Below are 16893 nucleotides of genomic sequence, written 5' to 3' on the forward strand. Positions count from 1 at the left end.
GCTCCCTCTCACCTCCGACACCGGTAAGACGCTATCTCTTTCTTCTTCTTCTGCCTTCTGTCATCGTGGTTGTTATTTATTCTCTACGAGATCAAAGGTGTTGGACTACTGTATTTCTCTATACTGTGCTAGTAGTACCTATGCATAGAGATTGCCCGTATCAAATCTATTATTGAGGAGAAAACTGAGATTTCTGTTCGTACGACAAATTGGTCGGTTTCGAAAGTGTTGTTCTCATATTAATAACTGCAATTTGATAAGCTTTCAAATTTTATTCGACAAATTATTCGCTTTATTTCTCTACATTCATAAAACCATCATAGTTTTATTTGTCGAACCAAAATCAATTCAGAAAATTTTACATAATTATGTCATCGTTACTGGATTCTGAGAATTCATAACACATGATGCTGAGGAAACCTGCATGCCTGAGATTTCCCATAATGTTCTCAAAGGTGTGTAAATTAGTTTTCAAATCCGCACTTGGGTAAGGGGGCGACTATGGCTTCTCATTCTGAGAAGAGGCTGATGATGTGTCAGGATGACCTGATATAGCCTGAACAAGATAGTTGAAATCTCCGGAAACAGCGCCATTTCAGTCTAGTCGTATTTGTTCTAAAATCTAAAATTTATTGCAGTTATACCTATTCTTTTGCGTCTGAGATGAATGAAAAATTATAATGAGACAGTCCTTTTAAAGACGGGCTCGCGAGTATTAATTTAATAAATTGGCATAGCGTCGTGCCCCAGGTGACCTTCGCGAAACAATGGAGCAAAAAACGAGCAAAAATTGTGTGCTGTATTGCTAATTATTGTTTTTTTCTTGCTATTTGGGTTTATGAATAAACAGGTTCTTACAACTATTATAATCCGATTAAATGCATATTTAGTAGGCTATTATATTATTATTTAATCTGTACTTTCTATGGCACCAAATAAACACTTTTTCTTTATTTATTTCTATTCGCGAAATTTCACTGTTGTAATCTCCCCCCGGATCATTAGAATTTAAATCTTACCCTTTGTTTGATAGTTTTAGTACCCATCGTATCAAATATGGGTTTGACTTTTATGAAAATTATTGTTTTGTAATCCTTTTCTTTTCCTTCCTTCTTTTCCTTGGATCCTTTGGAGTCCTTTCGTATTACTTAGGTATTTTCTCTTTATATTATGTGCATTAATACTTCTTGTCGGTTGACTGTGTAGTCACTGACTGTCTAGTCTATGCAACTCTAACCGATTTCCCTTCCTTTATCTAGATATTTAAAATAACATTTTTTTTAAATTACCGTTTGTAAAAATACTCTGTTTACTTTTATGCCTTTATCACATTTATCCTTAAATTCCGGTGCCACCTGTTGTACATTTCAAAACATTTCTTCCACGTTCATTTTTCTGAATCTAGTTTCTAACTTTATTTTATTACTGACGAATTATTTTTCCTCGTTCCTACTACCTACTACTACCTAACCTACCTACTACTTCTAAAAAGTTCATGATTTAATCAGGGTTATATAGTTATTCTAAACAATGTAATCACACTAATATTATAAAGGCGAAAGTTTGTATGTGTGTGTGTGTGTGTGTGTGTATGTTTGTTACTCCTTCACGCTAAAACTACTGGACGGATTGGGCTGAAATTTAGAATGGAGATAGATTATACTCGGGATTAGCACATAGGCTACTTTTTATCCTGGAAAATTAAAGAGTTCCCAAGGGATTTTTAAAAAACTACATCCACGCGAACGAAGTCGCGGGCATCAGCTAGTCTATATTTAATTTTGAGTTTTTAAATTTCTGCCAATACAGGCTTCAGAAATCGTAGAGGATAATAAATTTTTATCATCATTATCATCAGCTTTTTTGAAGCGTGTCTTTACTGTCTCCTACTCCTCTCCTCTCTTCTTCATCCAGCTACTTCTCGCCTTCATTTGAAAGTTATCGGTCCAGCGGGCTAGAAGTCTTTCTATGCTGCGTTCATAGTCTCAACTCTATAACGTTTGCCCCAACAGCCATCGGTTCTGCAACAGACATGACCTACCCACTGCCACTTAAGCATGCTAATCCTTTCATTTCATTTAATCCTTAAAAATAACTTCAAAATATCTTATCTTTATAAATCCAAACGGATACAGTGTTCTAAACTGCATAATGTGCATTTAATGACGGACGTAATTATTTATTCTTTAATCTATTGTTTCCAGCATCGCACGATGGCCGTATAAAAAAACCTACCGCAATTCCTTGATAAATGTCTTTTGCTGGCGTAAAATGATGTCATAGCGTTCTTTTTGTTTCATTTTATTCACGCGATTTTCATTTTATTACAAGTTTATTACTTAAAAATTTTGAATTTGCACAATTCGTGATTCAGCGAATTGTACGTAAATAGGTATCTACGTACCTAACGACATCTACTTGTAGGATTTAAAGATTTTTATTTTTATACTAGATTTTTTCATTTCATTCATCAGAACGCTTTTAAATAGTAAATCATTAGCTCAATATTATTTTCATAAATCTCAGGGATACTCCTCAATAAAACTTTGTTTGCAAGAATTCATAATAAGTATTAGGTACTTAAACCTACTAATAAAATAAAAATCTGATATCTTTCTGTTTCTGCTAAATATCCGTGAAAGTAAAATTTTATATGCGGGATCAAGACCTTATCATTATAAATACAGATTTATTCACATGATTTTCATTAATTTTTATCACTTTAGCACGAATTTCAACTTTCAACTGAGGATCAAGCTTGCTGTCTAATATTTATCTGGGAATTTGCATTTTTAACAAATCATTATGTTATATTATGTCTATTTAGTTTTCTAATGTTAAGTATATAAATCGATATGCATACTGTTAAGATTTCTATTTTTAAATGTTAACATAAACTTTAATCATGTATTTAGAATATTACGGATATACCTACATAATATTATGCATAATATTCTCAATATAATATGTATTGAGGACATAATATACATTTGAGTGGAGGCAAAACATGTTTCTTGGTTCTTCTGATATTACGGAAATAAATTACCTACATCTGGCACTTAGCTAGTCTTAAATCCCCAATATGTAGTTTTAGTTGTATCTCAAAAACTTGCAGCAATGTTTTGCTGCCTTGATAAAGTCACACTCTAGCACAATATAAAGAGTGACACAGTAGTCCGATGCCTTTGTTATCGTGGAAAATGACGACCCGACGACCCTTAATATAGGGTCCTAACTACGTAGACCAGTTCGGGTCCCTCCCTTGTCCCGCACTTACCTCACGATTGCTCTACCTAGACGGCTTCGTCGAACCTCTGTATGTAATATCATCTCCATAGTCTGCGGCTGGAGGGTCAAGCTCAAGTATGATGATGATTGGCTGCAATATAAATATTTAACTAAAACTCACGTGATTAGTTGAAGTAGGCCCGATTAGTTTTGAAATTAAACCCATCTGTGGTCATTTTTCAAAAAGCTTGTACCTATATCACTCACGATAGTTTGAACGCTATATGATTGCTGCATTCAAGTACAAATCTGCTTTTCCGTCATTCCAGGCCCCCATCGCGAGATGCCGGTGGACGTTCCGGACAGCTTCATCGCAAGGAACAAGACGCCGCCCCGCTACCCGCCCCCGCGACCCCCTCAGGTACGCCTCCGTACCAGGGACGACGAACCGCTCCTCTCGTCCGGCGGCTCCGGGACCTCCTTCGGCAGCAAGCAGAGCACCGTCCTCCACAGCACCATACACACATCCGGCCCGAGCTCCGACGGTTCTGGATCCTTCAAGAACAACAGCACCATCGAACTGCTATCCCTACCCCAAAGCTCAGATGGTTCAGCGAGCTTCGGCAGTAAAAAAAGCAAAACATCCTCAGAAACAGAAACGACAAAATGCGACTTACTCTCAGAAAGATCTGAAAGCGTCGCGTCAGTGACGTCGAACACTATTCACAACTTAAGCGACCATAAGATACAGCTGCTAATTTCTAATGGAGAAGATTCTTTGATAGACTGCAGGGAAGGAGTTACGTATTCAGCTCGTACTGATTCAGTTCTGATCAGGGAAGCCGTATACGCGTCGTACAAGCTTCCTCCGGGGTACGATACGACGCCCGTGCTGCTGGGAAGGGAGGTGGCGGTAGACGTGCCCGAGAGCTTCGTGCAGATTGTGAAAACCACCCCTAAGTACCCCGGTACCGCGGACAGAAAGAGCGTACTGTTTCAGGTAAACACAAGCGCATGCTTCATGGTGTCATCGGTTTGGGAACTGGAATTGGGTTTGGTATAGATTTAGTTTGTTTTGGGTACTAAATAAGGGGCTTACTTTTTCGTGTTATACCAAGATCTATTTGCGACTGAAGTGCTGGCTATATACGTCAATTGGTATAGCGGCTTTTAAATCTTCTAGGGTACCTAATGTTATTTACCTATGAATATTGAAAAAAAAATCTGCACACAAAAGATTATGCCCGCTTGTTATCGATTAATTCTGAAATTAAAGATATGACAATTAAATGATCTTGGTATAACCTGAAAAAAACTCAACGTATTTGGGAAATGCTGGTAAGGTTTTGGGTATTTTTGATAAAAAAGAATTTCGTTAACAGCAATCTTGCTTTTGCAACAAAAACTCTGGCTCATTAGACAGAATTCGTCTTATTGACGTAAAAATAATAGTTTGGGTGCTTACAATTTGACCACCTTCATGTCTTTACTATAATATGGGCCATCCTAGTTTTGTTAACTGAATTCTTGTTTTTCATCATGCATAAAAAATTGGGTAAGAAATTATAATCACTAACAGTATTTATACCATCTCATCGTTTCAACTTTTACCTATTGCCTACTAACATGCTGTATGTTTATGGGATATGTCTAACTACAACCCCTATAATATTATAGAAAGAAATAAAGCTCGATATCTTCCGAGAAGAATCGAGGTTGTTTTGTCAGGTTCGTAACTAGTCTATTTGTAGAATCAAATAAAGGTGATAAATAAGATACGGTTTTGTTAGGAATGTAGTATTACTGTCTCCCAGATCACTGTCCTCTACCTAAACTGTTGAATCTATTTTGATTGACCCACCATACAATTCTATAAGGGCATTTACATAATAGGTACCTATGTAATCGATTCATAATTTGAAGAGTTATGATTTTTTTACACGTCTGCCCAAATAAAGGACTGCAATGTTTTCAGGGTTCATTTATGTGAGTTCATCCCACCATAACTTCTAAATCCATGAACAGATTTAGAACTATGGGGTATCGTTAGAATCCTTACATCATCCCGAGTAAGACTAGCTATAATTTTTTGAAATAAATTTCAATATTGCGGCTTTATAGCGCCATTTTGATTTATAGAGTTTATTTTATTTATATGAAAAAAAAACTAGGCCTCTTTTGTTTAAATTATAATTAAAATTGGAAAATATCGAATAGGTAGGTATACCGTATAATAATATTATGTTATAATTTAATGTTATGCACAAGTAACTTTCATCGTCTTTTCACTTTCATTTTCATCATTAAATTACGCTTACTGCACCGAGCTCTCTGTCCGCGGTAATTACACAGTAATAAAATAATAATTACATATTAACTGAATATAAATAATTTTATTATCAGATTAAATTAAAAAATAGGTACCTACTACCCGATTTAATTATTAAATTAATACAGTAATTGTGAGTCTGAAATGTCTGAAATAAAAAAATTAGTACCACTTACCTACATTTATATTGATAGTTATTTGATGAAGCCTAAAGCTACTAAGTAGCAGTTATAACTTACGTTTTAAAAAAAGTGTAACATCTCGTAACATCATTATCGAAAATCTGTTTGTCTGTCTATAACGACCATTAGAAATGATTTTTTAAAATAATATATTATGTAGTTTACCATAATCAAAATATATTATTGTCTTCTTAATTTTTTTTTATCTTGTTATATGTTCCATATATTTATAATATAGTTATCCTACTAATTAATATTGGTTTCTATTTTCTTTCAGGACTAATGGTGTTATATTCCTTTTTCCAGGTTCTTATAGATAGCAAATATACATAAATAATTTATTATAATATAACATTACCTTAAATATGTAATATTATCTATCCAACATGACATGTTTAGTTTATATTGTAAACTGATTTTTAAGAATAGATTTTCAAATTAATAGCAAAATATTTATTAATATTTTATACTGCTTAAAACAATTTTTTTTCTAATAAGAAGCTAGAAATTCTAAAAAAGTCAGTTATCGATAAGTTTGGCTGCATTTGTCGCATGTTTTGCTAGATATATTATATGCAATATGTATTTTGATGCTGTAATTTCTGGATGGGTAACATAGATGAGCATGATAAAGGGAGTCTAATAATATATTGTATAAATTAAGATTGATACAATTTACTACTTTTTATAGGAGGTCCTTGCCCAGTATTCTATAGTAAATGAGTAATAATTAGGTACCCAATATCTTCTGTATTTATGTACTTATAATAAATAAATAATTTATACTCAATTCTTTGAGGTATTCAAAGTTAAGGTTTCCAATAACTCGTTGGTGTACCTATTTAAATTTCAATAATTTCTTTCTTAGGTTCTTTTCTCTCTTAGGTAGTAAATTACAATATTTTTACCGCGACTTTGTTCGCGTCGATTCAGGTAGGTATTTCAAATAATATCACATTTTTTTTTACAAAATCCTATTTTAGTTGTGGTTTACTTGGAGGGAACCTACAAGCTCCCTTGATTGTCAGTCAGTCAGTTTTCCTTTTAGGTATATTACACGAGTTGAACGAGTTATTGGAAACCGAATTGGAACCAGATGCCTTATTGTGTAATGCGTCCATGTATATCGATGGTTCAAACTAACAAAGGAAAAAGTTAAGCATAATGTAAGCTTTACTAACCTTATTATTATTTTGAAGCAGGTTGTAATAGTATTATGGTAGTACTTTAATACCTACTTTTATGAATTAAATTACGAGCATTGTTATCTAGAACTATTCAAAGTGACCCATGCTCAGTAGTGGCCCGCCGGTGAGTTGAGATGATGATGATGAATCCTGAGAAGATATAATCGCCTGCGAACACTACGAACTTAGTGCTATAATAAAAGGCTTACAGACTCGTAATAAACTATGGCTGGTCGGATTTTAGGCACCGGCCCGCGGTTCCTAATCTCAGAATACATAGTATCAAAGTTTGGAGACCACTGCAGTAAAATCATTATCTCATTAGGACTCCACTGGTAACGCAACCACTGGCGTCCTAGTGAGATAGTGCCCTAAACGATGGGCGATAAGGCGAGAGCATATTTTTGGTCAGGTCAGCATTTTAGTACTCAATAATATAACTCAAAATTTAAAAAACCCCCGACACAAAAACCTCTATAAGAAAACTAAAAAACAGCTGATAACTTTCAAACGGCTGAACCGATTTTCTTCGATTATAGCTAAGAACACTCTCGATCAAGCCACCTTTCAAACAAATAACTAAATTAAAATCGGTTCATTCGTTTAGGAGCTACGATGCCACAGACAGATACACAGAAACACACGTCAAACTTATAACACCCCTCTTTTTGGGTCGGGGGTTAAAAATATATGTAGATACCTAAGCCCTTCCATATGGATCAGTAGGTCTGTCGTTACGTCTAACCTATGTTACATATCCAGCAGGTGAACGGCAGTGCGAGGGGCGCTCCAGCGGTGCCGCCTCGCGAGGCGCCTCGGGACGCGCCGCCTCGCCCTCCCGCGCACGAGATCGCCAACCTCTCCAAATACCAGGTAAGTGTAGATTTTTAGGGCCTTAGAAGTGGGTTCTGGGGTCGCCGGTGGGACATGAGTTTTGATTTATCGTTATTCCAACAAAGAGGTCTTTAAATACAGCTGGTATACGATAGCCGATACAATACAAGGTGTGTGATGTGAATGAGATGAAATCGTCCGTAACATCCCTGCAAGCTGAGGTTAGAACCGAATATGTATGTATGTATATACTTTATTGCACCACAAAACAAATGTCAGGTTACAAAAAGAAAACTTAAAATGTAGGTACAATAACTTATCGCTAAATAGCAATCTCTTGTCCAAAAATGGACAGTGGGAGGTAGGTGGGTGGGTGGAGTGCGAACATGTAGGATGTACCAAAAAATAATGAGCCTCGTAGCGTAATACCCGTGGGAGATATGAGGACTTCAAGACTTTGCTTAAAACTCCAATTGACAGGGTTGTCACATTGGAGTTTTAAACAAAGTCTTGAAAACAGCTGTTCGCGGAAATGAACTCGTAAAAAACTTCTGTAAACTCGAAGAACCCTTTGACCGTTTATTATCAAGTAGCAAAGACTACGAAAGACTCTTATAGCAATAACTATGTGGTACTACTAGATAAATACCTAATTGTCATGTTATATTCAAACACGCTCTATAAAAAAAAATTAATAATTTCAATTTTTTATTGAATATTAAAAATACAGAATACCACGACGCTAAGCTGAGTATAATAAAAACAGCGCAAGTTTGGCATATGGATAGCTTACAGGCTGGAGAAGGAATAGGTTCCAACATTATAAGTCCATGGTTAAAGGACGTCCTCTGCAAACGGTGCGGCCAGTATTCCTATCATCAGCATGAACTCATCGCCGGCTCATTACTGAGCACGCGTCTTAACCTTTGCCTAGACTGGCTATCACTTAATCTATTACAACTTAGTACAAAACGATGTACTGTATGGTACGATGGTATTAGGCACTAACGTACACGAATTTACAACAGCAACAGAATGTACCTACTGAAGTTTTGAAATTTTTATTGAATAATATTTGAAAAATGCTCTAACCTAGTTAATTAAAAGTTCATCGAGTATCGGCATTAAACGCCCAGGCCGTGCATACCCACATCGACTAACTTTAGTTTGAAAATAATATAATTTTTTAAGGTAAACCTTACTTACTAACTGACCAACCCGGCGTTACTGGGTTATGGTTATGGTTTCTGAAAATCCTTCCTTAGTGGTAGTGGGAGTATATGTTATCGAAAGCGTGTCTGTTCATCTGTCTGCTAGCTTTCACAGTGATTCGTTTTACCTACCGATTTTGACGTTTCGTACAGAGCTAGTTTGCATCCTGCGGACATGGCTACTTTTAATCCTGAAAAATTTAAGAGATCCCACGGGAATAAAAAACGGTCAAGTGCGAGTAGGACTCCCCGGGTTGTAAGCTCGCGCGCCCGCAAGGACGCGGGAGAGGCACGTCCGAGGCAATGGCCTCCTGTATGCGGGATCTACCGCCTGGCGTGACTACGCCAGGGTCCTTGGGTTGGCCCTTGGGCCTACGGGCTTCCTCCCTCAGTGAGGAAGAGAGAGCTGAGAGCGGTCCTCACGCCGTCGTGGTCCGACCTTGCCGGGTAGAACCCGCTTGTGGGAAGCCCAGCAGGGTGGTCGACGTGGAGTAGGACTTGAATACGAAGGGTTGCGTACTATCGATATAACAATATGTGCAACACTGCAAGTTAATTACGTACAGTGCCATCTATGATGTGATCTGCTAAAGTAATTGTTCGTACCATTTTTTTATGATGTTACCACAAATTCACGGTTCAGATTTTTTCAGACAAACAGATTTTTTCCTTTACTTGTGCTATAAGTCATTGCTACCTGCCTTTTATGATTCTACGTCAATGGAAAGCACCCTATAGGTTTCGATTCCCTAGGCCTTGTTTGACAATCACGACAGACAGACAGAATGACGAACTGACAGCGAAGTTATCCTATAAGGATACATTTTTTTTTGAGGTACGGAACCCTAATAAAACCCCACGCGGGCGAAGTTGCGGACATTATCTAGTTTAATAAAAAAAGTCATTAGTTTTATATGTACAAACGAATTAGCTTCACTGTCTGTGTGTTCATCCAATGTGTTTTCTATTGTGTTTGTCCGCGTTCGTCGTTTCCTGCCCTTTGTCCGGCCAACTTTGTGGACTGTGGGCGACTTCCATTTTATGCATAAACTGGGTTATTGTATTATCTATGCTGAGTTCGTTAGCTTTTAACAATTACCCGGCTAAAATGTAACTGCAATTTAAATTTCAAACTTGAATTATGTACATTATAGTGAATTTTGTGTCTAAAATACAACTGAAATTTCAATGTTTGTTAAATAAATTGCATTATAATTTAACAAAGTTGAGTTTCATGTAACTTTTTAATGTCACACATAATTTATACATGAGTATAGCCGTAACAATACTGTGTACGTACTGAGTACTGTGGAATCTACTCCCATCGACGGTGTTCCCACTAGATTACAACATGGGGTTATTTAAGGGGCGGAACAACAAATTCCTGAAGGCCGGCAACGCATCGGCGCGGGCGGTTCCTCTGGTGCTGCAAGTGTTCATGGGCGGCGGTAATCACTTAACATCAGGTGATCCGCATGCTGGTTTGCTCGTTAATTTTTATTTCAAAAAAATCAATTAAAACTTGTAATGGAAATCACTCACGATAGTTTAAACGTTAAATTTTTTCAATAAGTTTACTTTTTTTGAAAATAGAGACATCACCAATATGTCTTCTGAGAGCTTTTTCTTTCCGACTTTTCAATATTAATAATCACGAAGCTTAGGTTAGGTTTGAACCTATAACCTTTGGGATATAAAGCTCTTTTACCGTTGGTTTATCCAGGTTTGCTAACGAACTCTGACAAAACAAAACTAAAAGTCGATCTCGAACTAAACGAGAACCAAGTAGAATAAAGCATTATACTGCTCGGTCCAATGACTAGGTATTTAATTAAAGTTATATTTTAGTTTGGATCAGTTATGGTTACCATTCTTTGTGATTCCTTTGGATTAGTCTTTTTTACCGAGTTTGAAAGTAATAATTCAGTCTAGTTGCGCACCACCCCGTGTATATTGTCTTCTTTCTCCAAAGGTTGTCGCCAAAAGCGATAATTTGCATGCAATATAGTTCTGTACATAATGATCTGTTTCTTTTCTTCTGTTTGCTCTTTTGTGTGCAATAGAGATTAGAGAAAACATTAGAATCGACGCCAATGTGATAAATCAATAAATTGTCAGGTCTAAATCTGTGTTATCAGTGCTATCCTTTTCCGAGGGAGTGTTTGAATTATAGCAATATATTTAGTAGATACTGTCATTATAATTTATTTGAAGATCGTGTTGTGATTGTGTGTGACCTGGTCCTCATGATCCAATGATAGTATAATATATATACGGATATGGTATATAATATAGAGATAGGTATAAACTGCAAAGTCGTAGAGAAAATACCCTGTTCCGTGCTAGAATCTAGAAAGCGGATTCGAAGTTTGCATCTCAACGTTCTATACCTATCCGATTATTCGTACATATATGGCGATCCTAGTTCTAGTTTTGTACAAAGTTTATATATACGGAACCAGGCCAGCCGTGTTTGCGAGCGATCGTCGAATTTCACAAATCCCTGAATGGCTCGGATGCACGTTAGTTTGGTAATTGAATTTTTGAAATTGACGCTTTTGATTGACCAATAGTTAAAATAACTAGTATGAATTAAACTGATTGCGAATTGGAGTATCGTGTTTTGTATAGAAGGGCTATATTATGATGCTTTCGTGATAACCTCTGCCTGGACAGATTTTTTTTAATTTCATGGAGATTCTTTGATTTTCTGGGATTACAAGTAGCCTATGTCACTCTCCGGGTCTTTAATGTATATCCATGCAAAAAATCTTGCTCCGTTGCGACGTGATTGAAGGACAAACCAATAAACTGACGAACTAACAAACAAGTTACTCACTTTCGCATTTATAATGGGTAGTGACTAGATTTTGCCCGCGACTTCGCATGAATTGCGGTTTTTAAAAATCCGGCGGGAACTCTTCGACTTTCCGGCATAAAAAGTAGCCTATGTCATTCATCTTTTTTAAAAAAATACTTATCTAAATACATGCGGACGAAGTCGCGAGCATCGTTTAGTAACAAATAATTGATAGATAGAACCTTGATCGAACATGGATGAAAGTTAAAAAGTTAGAAATTATTTAGGAATTAGATGTGAATGTGGAGGCATGTGGTAGACACACGTTCTGGAAGTCTCGGCGCCTTTGACACTGGCTTGGAATTCCTTGAAGTAGGTGCTTACCGCTTACCTACTCTACAACCCACTTTTGGGATAAGCATCTCGAGCGCTACATGCAACTTATCTTGTGTTACTTGAAATAAGGTAAGAATAGAACATTATTCTAGAGAATTAAGTTTTTTTTTTAATTCTATGGTTTTCACAACGACAAATATTATTATTTTGAGTGTTCCATACTCGAAGGGTGCCAACGGGATCCTATTACTAAGACTCCGCTATCTGACCGACCATCCATCCATCTGTCTGCCTGTCTGTCAGCGGGCTGTATCTCATGAACCATAATAGGAAGAGACCTGAACTTTTCACAGAATGTGTGTTTCTGTTGCCGCTATAACTAAATACTAAAAATTTCTTGTACGATGGTACGGATCCCTTCCTGTGTGAGTTCGACTCACACTCGACCTATTTATAGAATGAACGTCACCCTATACCTACTAGATTTTTAGTCCTTTCTGGGGTTTCGTTCAAGATAAATAAGGAACCCTTATAGAATCACTTCGTTGTCTGTCTGTCTGTCCGTCGCTGAGCATCATAAGTTTATAAGAACATAATCTGGACGAGTCTGCGAGCGATCAAGTTTCGCACGAGTTGCTCAAAATCGGCGTGCGTATGTCCTTTTACGTATTAAACACAAAATATACCAATTCTTTTCAACTTATTTATAATTCTGTGGTAGATACGTATAAGGCAGTGTCACAGCTAATAACAAAGTAAATAACAATACAAATGAACATTCAGAAAACTGCTCGTTAATAACAGCAAATTTGCAAAACATTTCGCATTAATGGCGACGGTGTCTGAATTTTAATTACTTAGAAAAGAGCGGTTTATTCGTAAACGTTTATTGTATGACAGTTGGGGCCACTCGGAAAGTTATATTGGGTCACCTAAATAAGATAAATAGGTATCTAGAATGCTAAAATTAAGGCCGCTAATAAAAATTTGTACTTCTATTTTGTGTTACTTTTGCGTCTCTCTTTTTTATAATGGTGTAAAATAAAGAACACTTCATTCATTCATTTAGGACTATTATTATATTGTTTGTTGTTCTAGATCTAAAACTAAGCTAGATATCGATTTATCTATCCTCTGAATCATTAAATAGAAATAGTTAAGTGATATTTCTTTTGAAAGTTATGACCCTTGAAACCGAATCGAAATGCATTTTACCCTAATGAGGCAAAGTGCGTAGATAAATCATGTAAGTAACTACGAAAATGCAAAACTATTGGCTTTAGCAAACTTTATTTAACAAGATATGTCGCTCTGTCGCGAAGTGGTTGAAGGACAATCCAAACAAACCAACAACCAAACACTTTCGCATTTGTGATATGGGTAGTAATTATATCCCACTAAAGTTCTTCGCACACTACATAGCACTCGACTCCGGTTCCTTTCCGACTCGACTCACAGTAAAAGCCTTATATAGTTTCGAATTGTGTACCTATTGGCTGCTACAGCGTCAACGGGTAGGGCGACGAGCGTGGAGCGCCGCCTGGGAGTTAGCCAAAAAAATATAATTGGAGAGATCGGGAGGCAACGTTCTCCTAAGGGTGCTTTCTGTGGGGTTGGGTCACGGCTCATGCCTTAGGATGACGTTGGGATGTGTGGATTGGTTGGACATGCCGTATGCCTCCGAGGTCGTGGCATGAGTCCACATCCGAGCGACGTTAGAAATCTAGGAACTCGTCTTCGCCCGCAAAGACGCTGAAGAAGCCTGAAAATGTGAGCTTTACATCATCGTGTTCCTTGTAGTTGAACTAGAAAAAGTGCACAAAGCGTGGACCTATAATATACAAAGTGAAGTCGGAGTAAAGTTGGCGTCGAGTCTGTTTAGTGTGTGAAGACCTTTAACAATTTTCCTTTTAAAAATAATGCCCCAATAAATGGGGGCTCTATAAAACCCGTAAGCAATTACCGGCCTTTAATTCGCAATAAAACTCTCATTTGTAAACAAACTTCGCATACTCCAAATAATATAAGTGAAATGAACAAGAAATAACTCCAATTAATTTCCGAATTACATAGAGATTTAAAGGAGAGTGCTGGGTGTAGAGCGGACAGTAGAAATATTTTGATATGTAAGCTGTTATTGGTATTAATTTGGCTGTACATAATCTCTTAACTAAATTGGCAGGCCAAACAAAGTGCTGTCTGTCTCTTTGTGACTGTTCAAAAGGATAGAATTAGTTTTAGACTGTAGTATGATGAAAGCATTTGCGCTAGCACAAAATTTCTAGTTGTGTCGCCGTAAAAAAGTTTTTGATATGTTACTTTATGTGAAGAATGTCATTAAACCCTATATTTACTTAAAAAGATTGGCGGCATTGGTCGTCAAATCTACTTACTGAAATAGATCTTATATGAACCATTCCAAACTCTTGTTTGTATATACAACTGTCTGTATTTGCATTGCATTACGTATGTAAAGAAAAGCTACCCAGGCACTAGTTAATCTACCACTACCTAAACACTGCAGTGAAAAGCAGCCAAATGGCTTATGCCCAATAACTCTTTTTTTGGCTTAAAAGTTTAACCGTTCGTCCTTTCTGTGACTGTGTTTCAATATCAAAGCCCGAAAGTCGTAAACGAAAGCTTTTATGCGTAATAAAGCCTCGAATTAAAGCTCATTATGCCTGTTACGAAATACGAAATATGATTCTGATTTAGACAAGCGCTTTTTGTAATTGAAACATTATTGAAACAATCTTTACTTTGCCAAAAACCATGGCTTACAAAGTAAACTTTGCAAGCTTCCATTTATCTGTATATTCAAATGAAATGAATAAAATCAAATGGTATATATAGATTTTGGGCAAATTTTTCATTCACCAAATTATGTTTGACAAGAATTTTATAGAGCAAATTCCCAAGACTGCCAGACGTTACCTGCTTATCTGAGAGAAAAAAAAATGTGTGTGATTATGTTGAGCTTTCACAAAGTTAACCTTATAGCTAAATATCAACAGATTTTTCTGTCGGAACTGGATCCCTAGAGACTCCGACTTATAAGACCCCAACGCTAACCACTGCGCCAAAGAGCTGTCGTAATAGAGGTATCCATTTTCTGTGGGTAGAAAGCCCTTTGGAAAGGGTACTGCCCTTTGGCCCTTCCCTCGATATCTCACAAGTAAAACAAGTATAGTAAAACATAGATATCATATTGGATCAGTAGATTCATTTGCCTGGAGGGTTATTCCCTTGGAAAGATAACCATTTCATAACTATTTGCTAATTCATCTAAAAAGTTTTATTTTTATGAGAACATTTTACTGATTTCGACCAAATTCCCTGGTTCCATCTTTGAGGAAATATATAATATATCAGTACATAATATCTAATTCAATGGGTTCCATTAGTATCTTACCGACTCTTCTCAGTAGAATTTTCTTTCCGAACCGGTATTCATTTCAATTCACGAAACTTCGAAAGTCGGTTTCAAAACATTTTTTGGCACGGAGAGTTTATGTTTGACCATTGTTCTTATAAAAAACTCGATACTTAAATATTATGCAAGTACCTATCAGATTCAGGAGATCCTAATATTTTTGGCAAATAAATATGCCTCCTTATAGTGGTAACAAATTCACAGATGAACACGGATGGGCAGAAGGACTGGACGAAACTACAAGGGTTCTTTCTTTTACTACAGAACCCGAAAAATATAGAATCGGCGGAGAGTCTTCAAAGCTCCGATAAAACGTTTTTCTTTTTTTGTCGCAATCATCAAAACAGATAAATCATAGCGGTATCGTGTATACAGAATAAAAATTAAGTTGAACCAATTATGCTAATGGGATAGGTACCAAAGAATATTATTTATTTATACATTCGGGTCTCATTGAATGAGGAGAAGAGAGTGCTTCGAAAAACTAGGTTGTGTTTAAGGCGGGTCGCACATTGACCAACTAGCATCGCTTGAGCAACTTGAGTGAAAAAAGCGGTGGTGGAGTCCTGATACTGCATTATTTTCTACAATGTCATGACTCTACTTTTCATGTTATTTGTAAAAGTAGCGTATTAAAATCATTGAGGAGCTGGTGAACAAAACAGTGTGATTAGTACACTTCTGATTAAAATACTTTTTTCTCTAATCCGGATATTTTTGGCCCATACAAAGAACACATTTCAAGCACAATTGTCTAAAACTGTGCTATAATTGAGTTCATAGTTCATGATTTCTATGGAAATGGTAACAGTTAAGTTTCAACAGCTTTCATTCAGTTTTCCTACTCCTGTAGAATTTTATGTAATTAATTATTATTTTATTATATATATTATAATTAATTAATTATTTTTGTGCAATTACAGCAGTTTGTTCACCAGCTCTTCGATTATTTTAATACGCTACTTTATACAAATGAAAAGTAAAGTATTTATTTCAGGTAGAACAACTTTTCCCACTTATGATAATATTATGTCAGGACTTTATCGCCGTTTTATGAAGCAAGTGAAGTTCTACTGAGAAGAGCTGGTAAGAAAGTTGGACATTAGTTCCACTTATTAAAAAGCAAAATGTAACAAAATGTTAGATGTACAATACATATTATAGTGTAACTATTGCACTATTTATGGGCTGCTCAATGCAAAGCCGATTGCTTTCATATGTCATTAAGTAAATTGTAAAATAACCACTACTTAAAAAATGTTGTAGAACACAGTTTGAATAATTTATGCAATGACAAATACTTTCTAAATCAAAAAATTATCTTAAAAAATAAACACCACAAAGGATTCTACA

The 16893-nt window shown here is 36.3% G+C and overlaps 1 protein-coding gene across 6 annotated transcripts in view; it reads left to right on the forward strand.

The window, feature by feature from the left end:
* Positions 1-16893, forward strand: part of LOC123873358 (protein PALS1) — a 166165-nt gene that overhangs the window by 81366 nt on the left and 67906 nt on the right. For 5 of the 6 annotated variants that reach the window (XM_045918187.1, XM_045918192.1, XM_045918189.1 and 2 more), the window contains 2 exons: positions 3558-4228; positions 7689-7799. In XM_045918187.1, coding sequence (XP_045774143.1) covers positions 3558-4228; positions 7689-7799 — 782 coding nt within the window. The remainder of the gene's footprint in view (positions 1-3557; positions 4229-7688; positions 7800-16893) is intronic. The other variant, XM_045918191.1, reaches the window with a different exon arrangement.

The sequence above is a fragment of the Maniola jurtina genome, chromosome 16 (genome assembly GCF_905333055.1).
Source record: "Maniola jurtina chromosome 16, ilManJurt1.1, whole genome shotgun sequence".
Classification (NCBI taxonomy): domain Eukaryota; kingdom Metazoa; phylum Arthropoda; class Insecta; order Lepidoptera; family Nymphalidae; genus Maniola; species Maniola jurtina.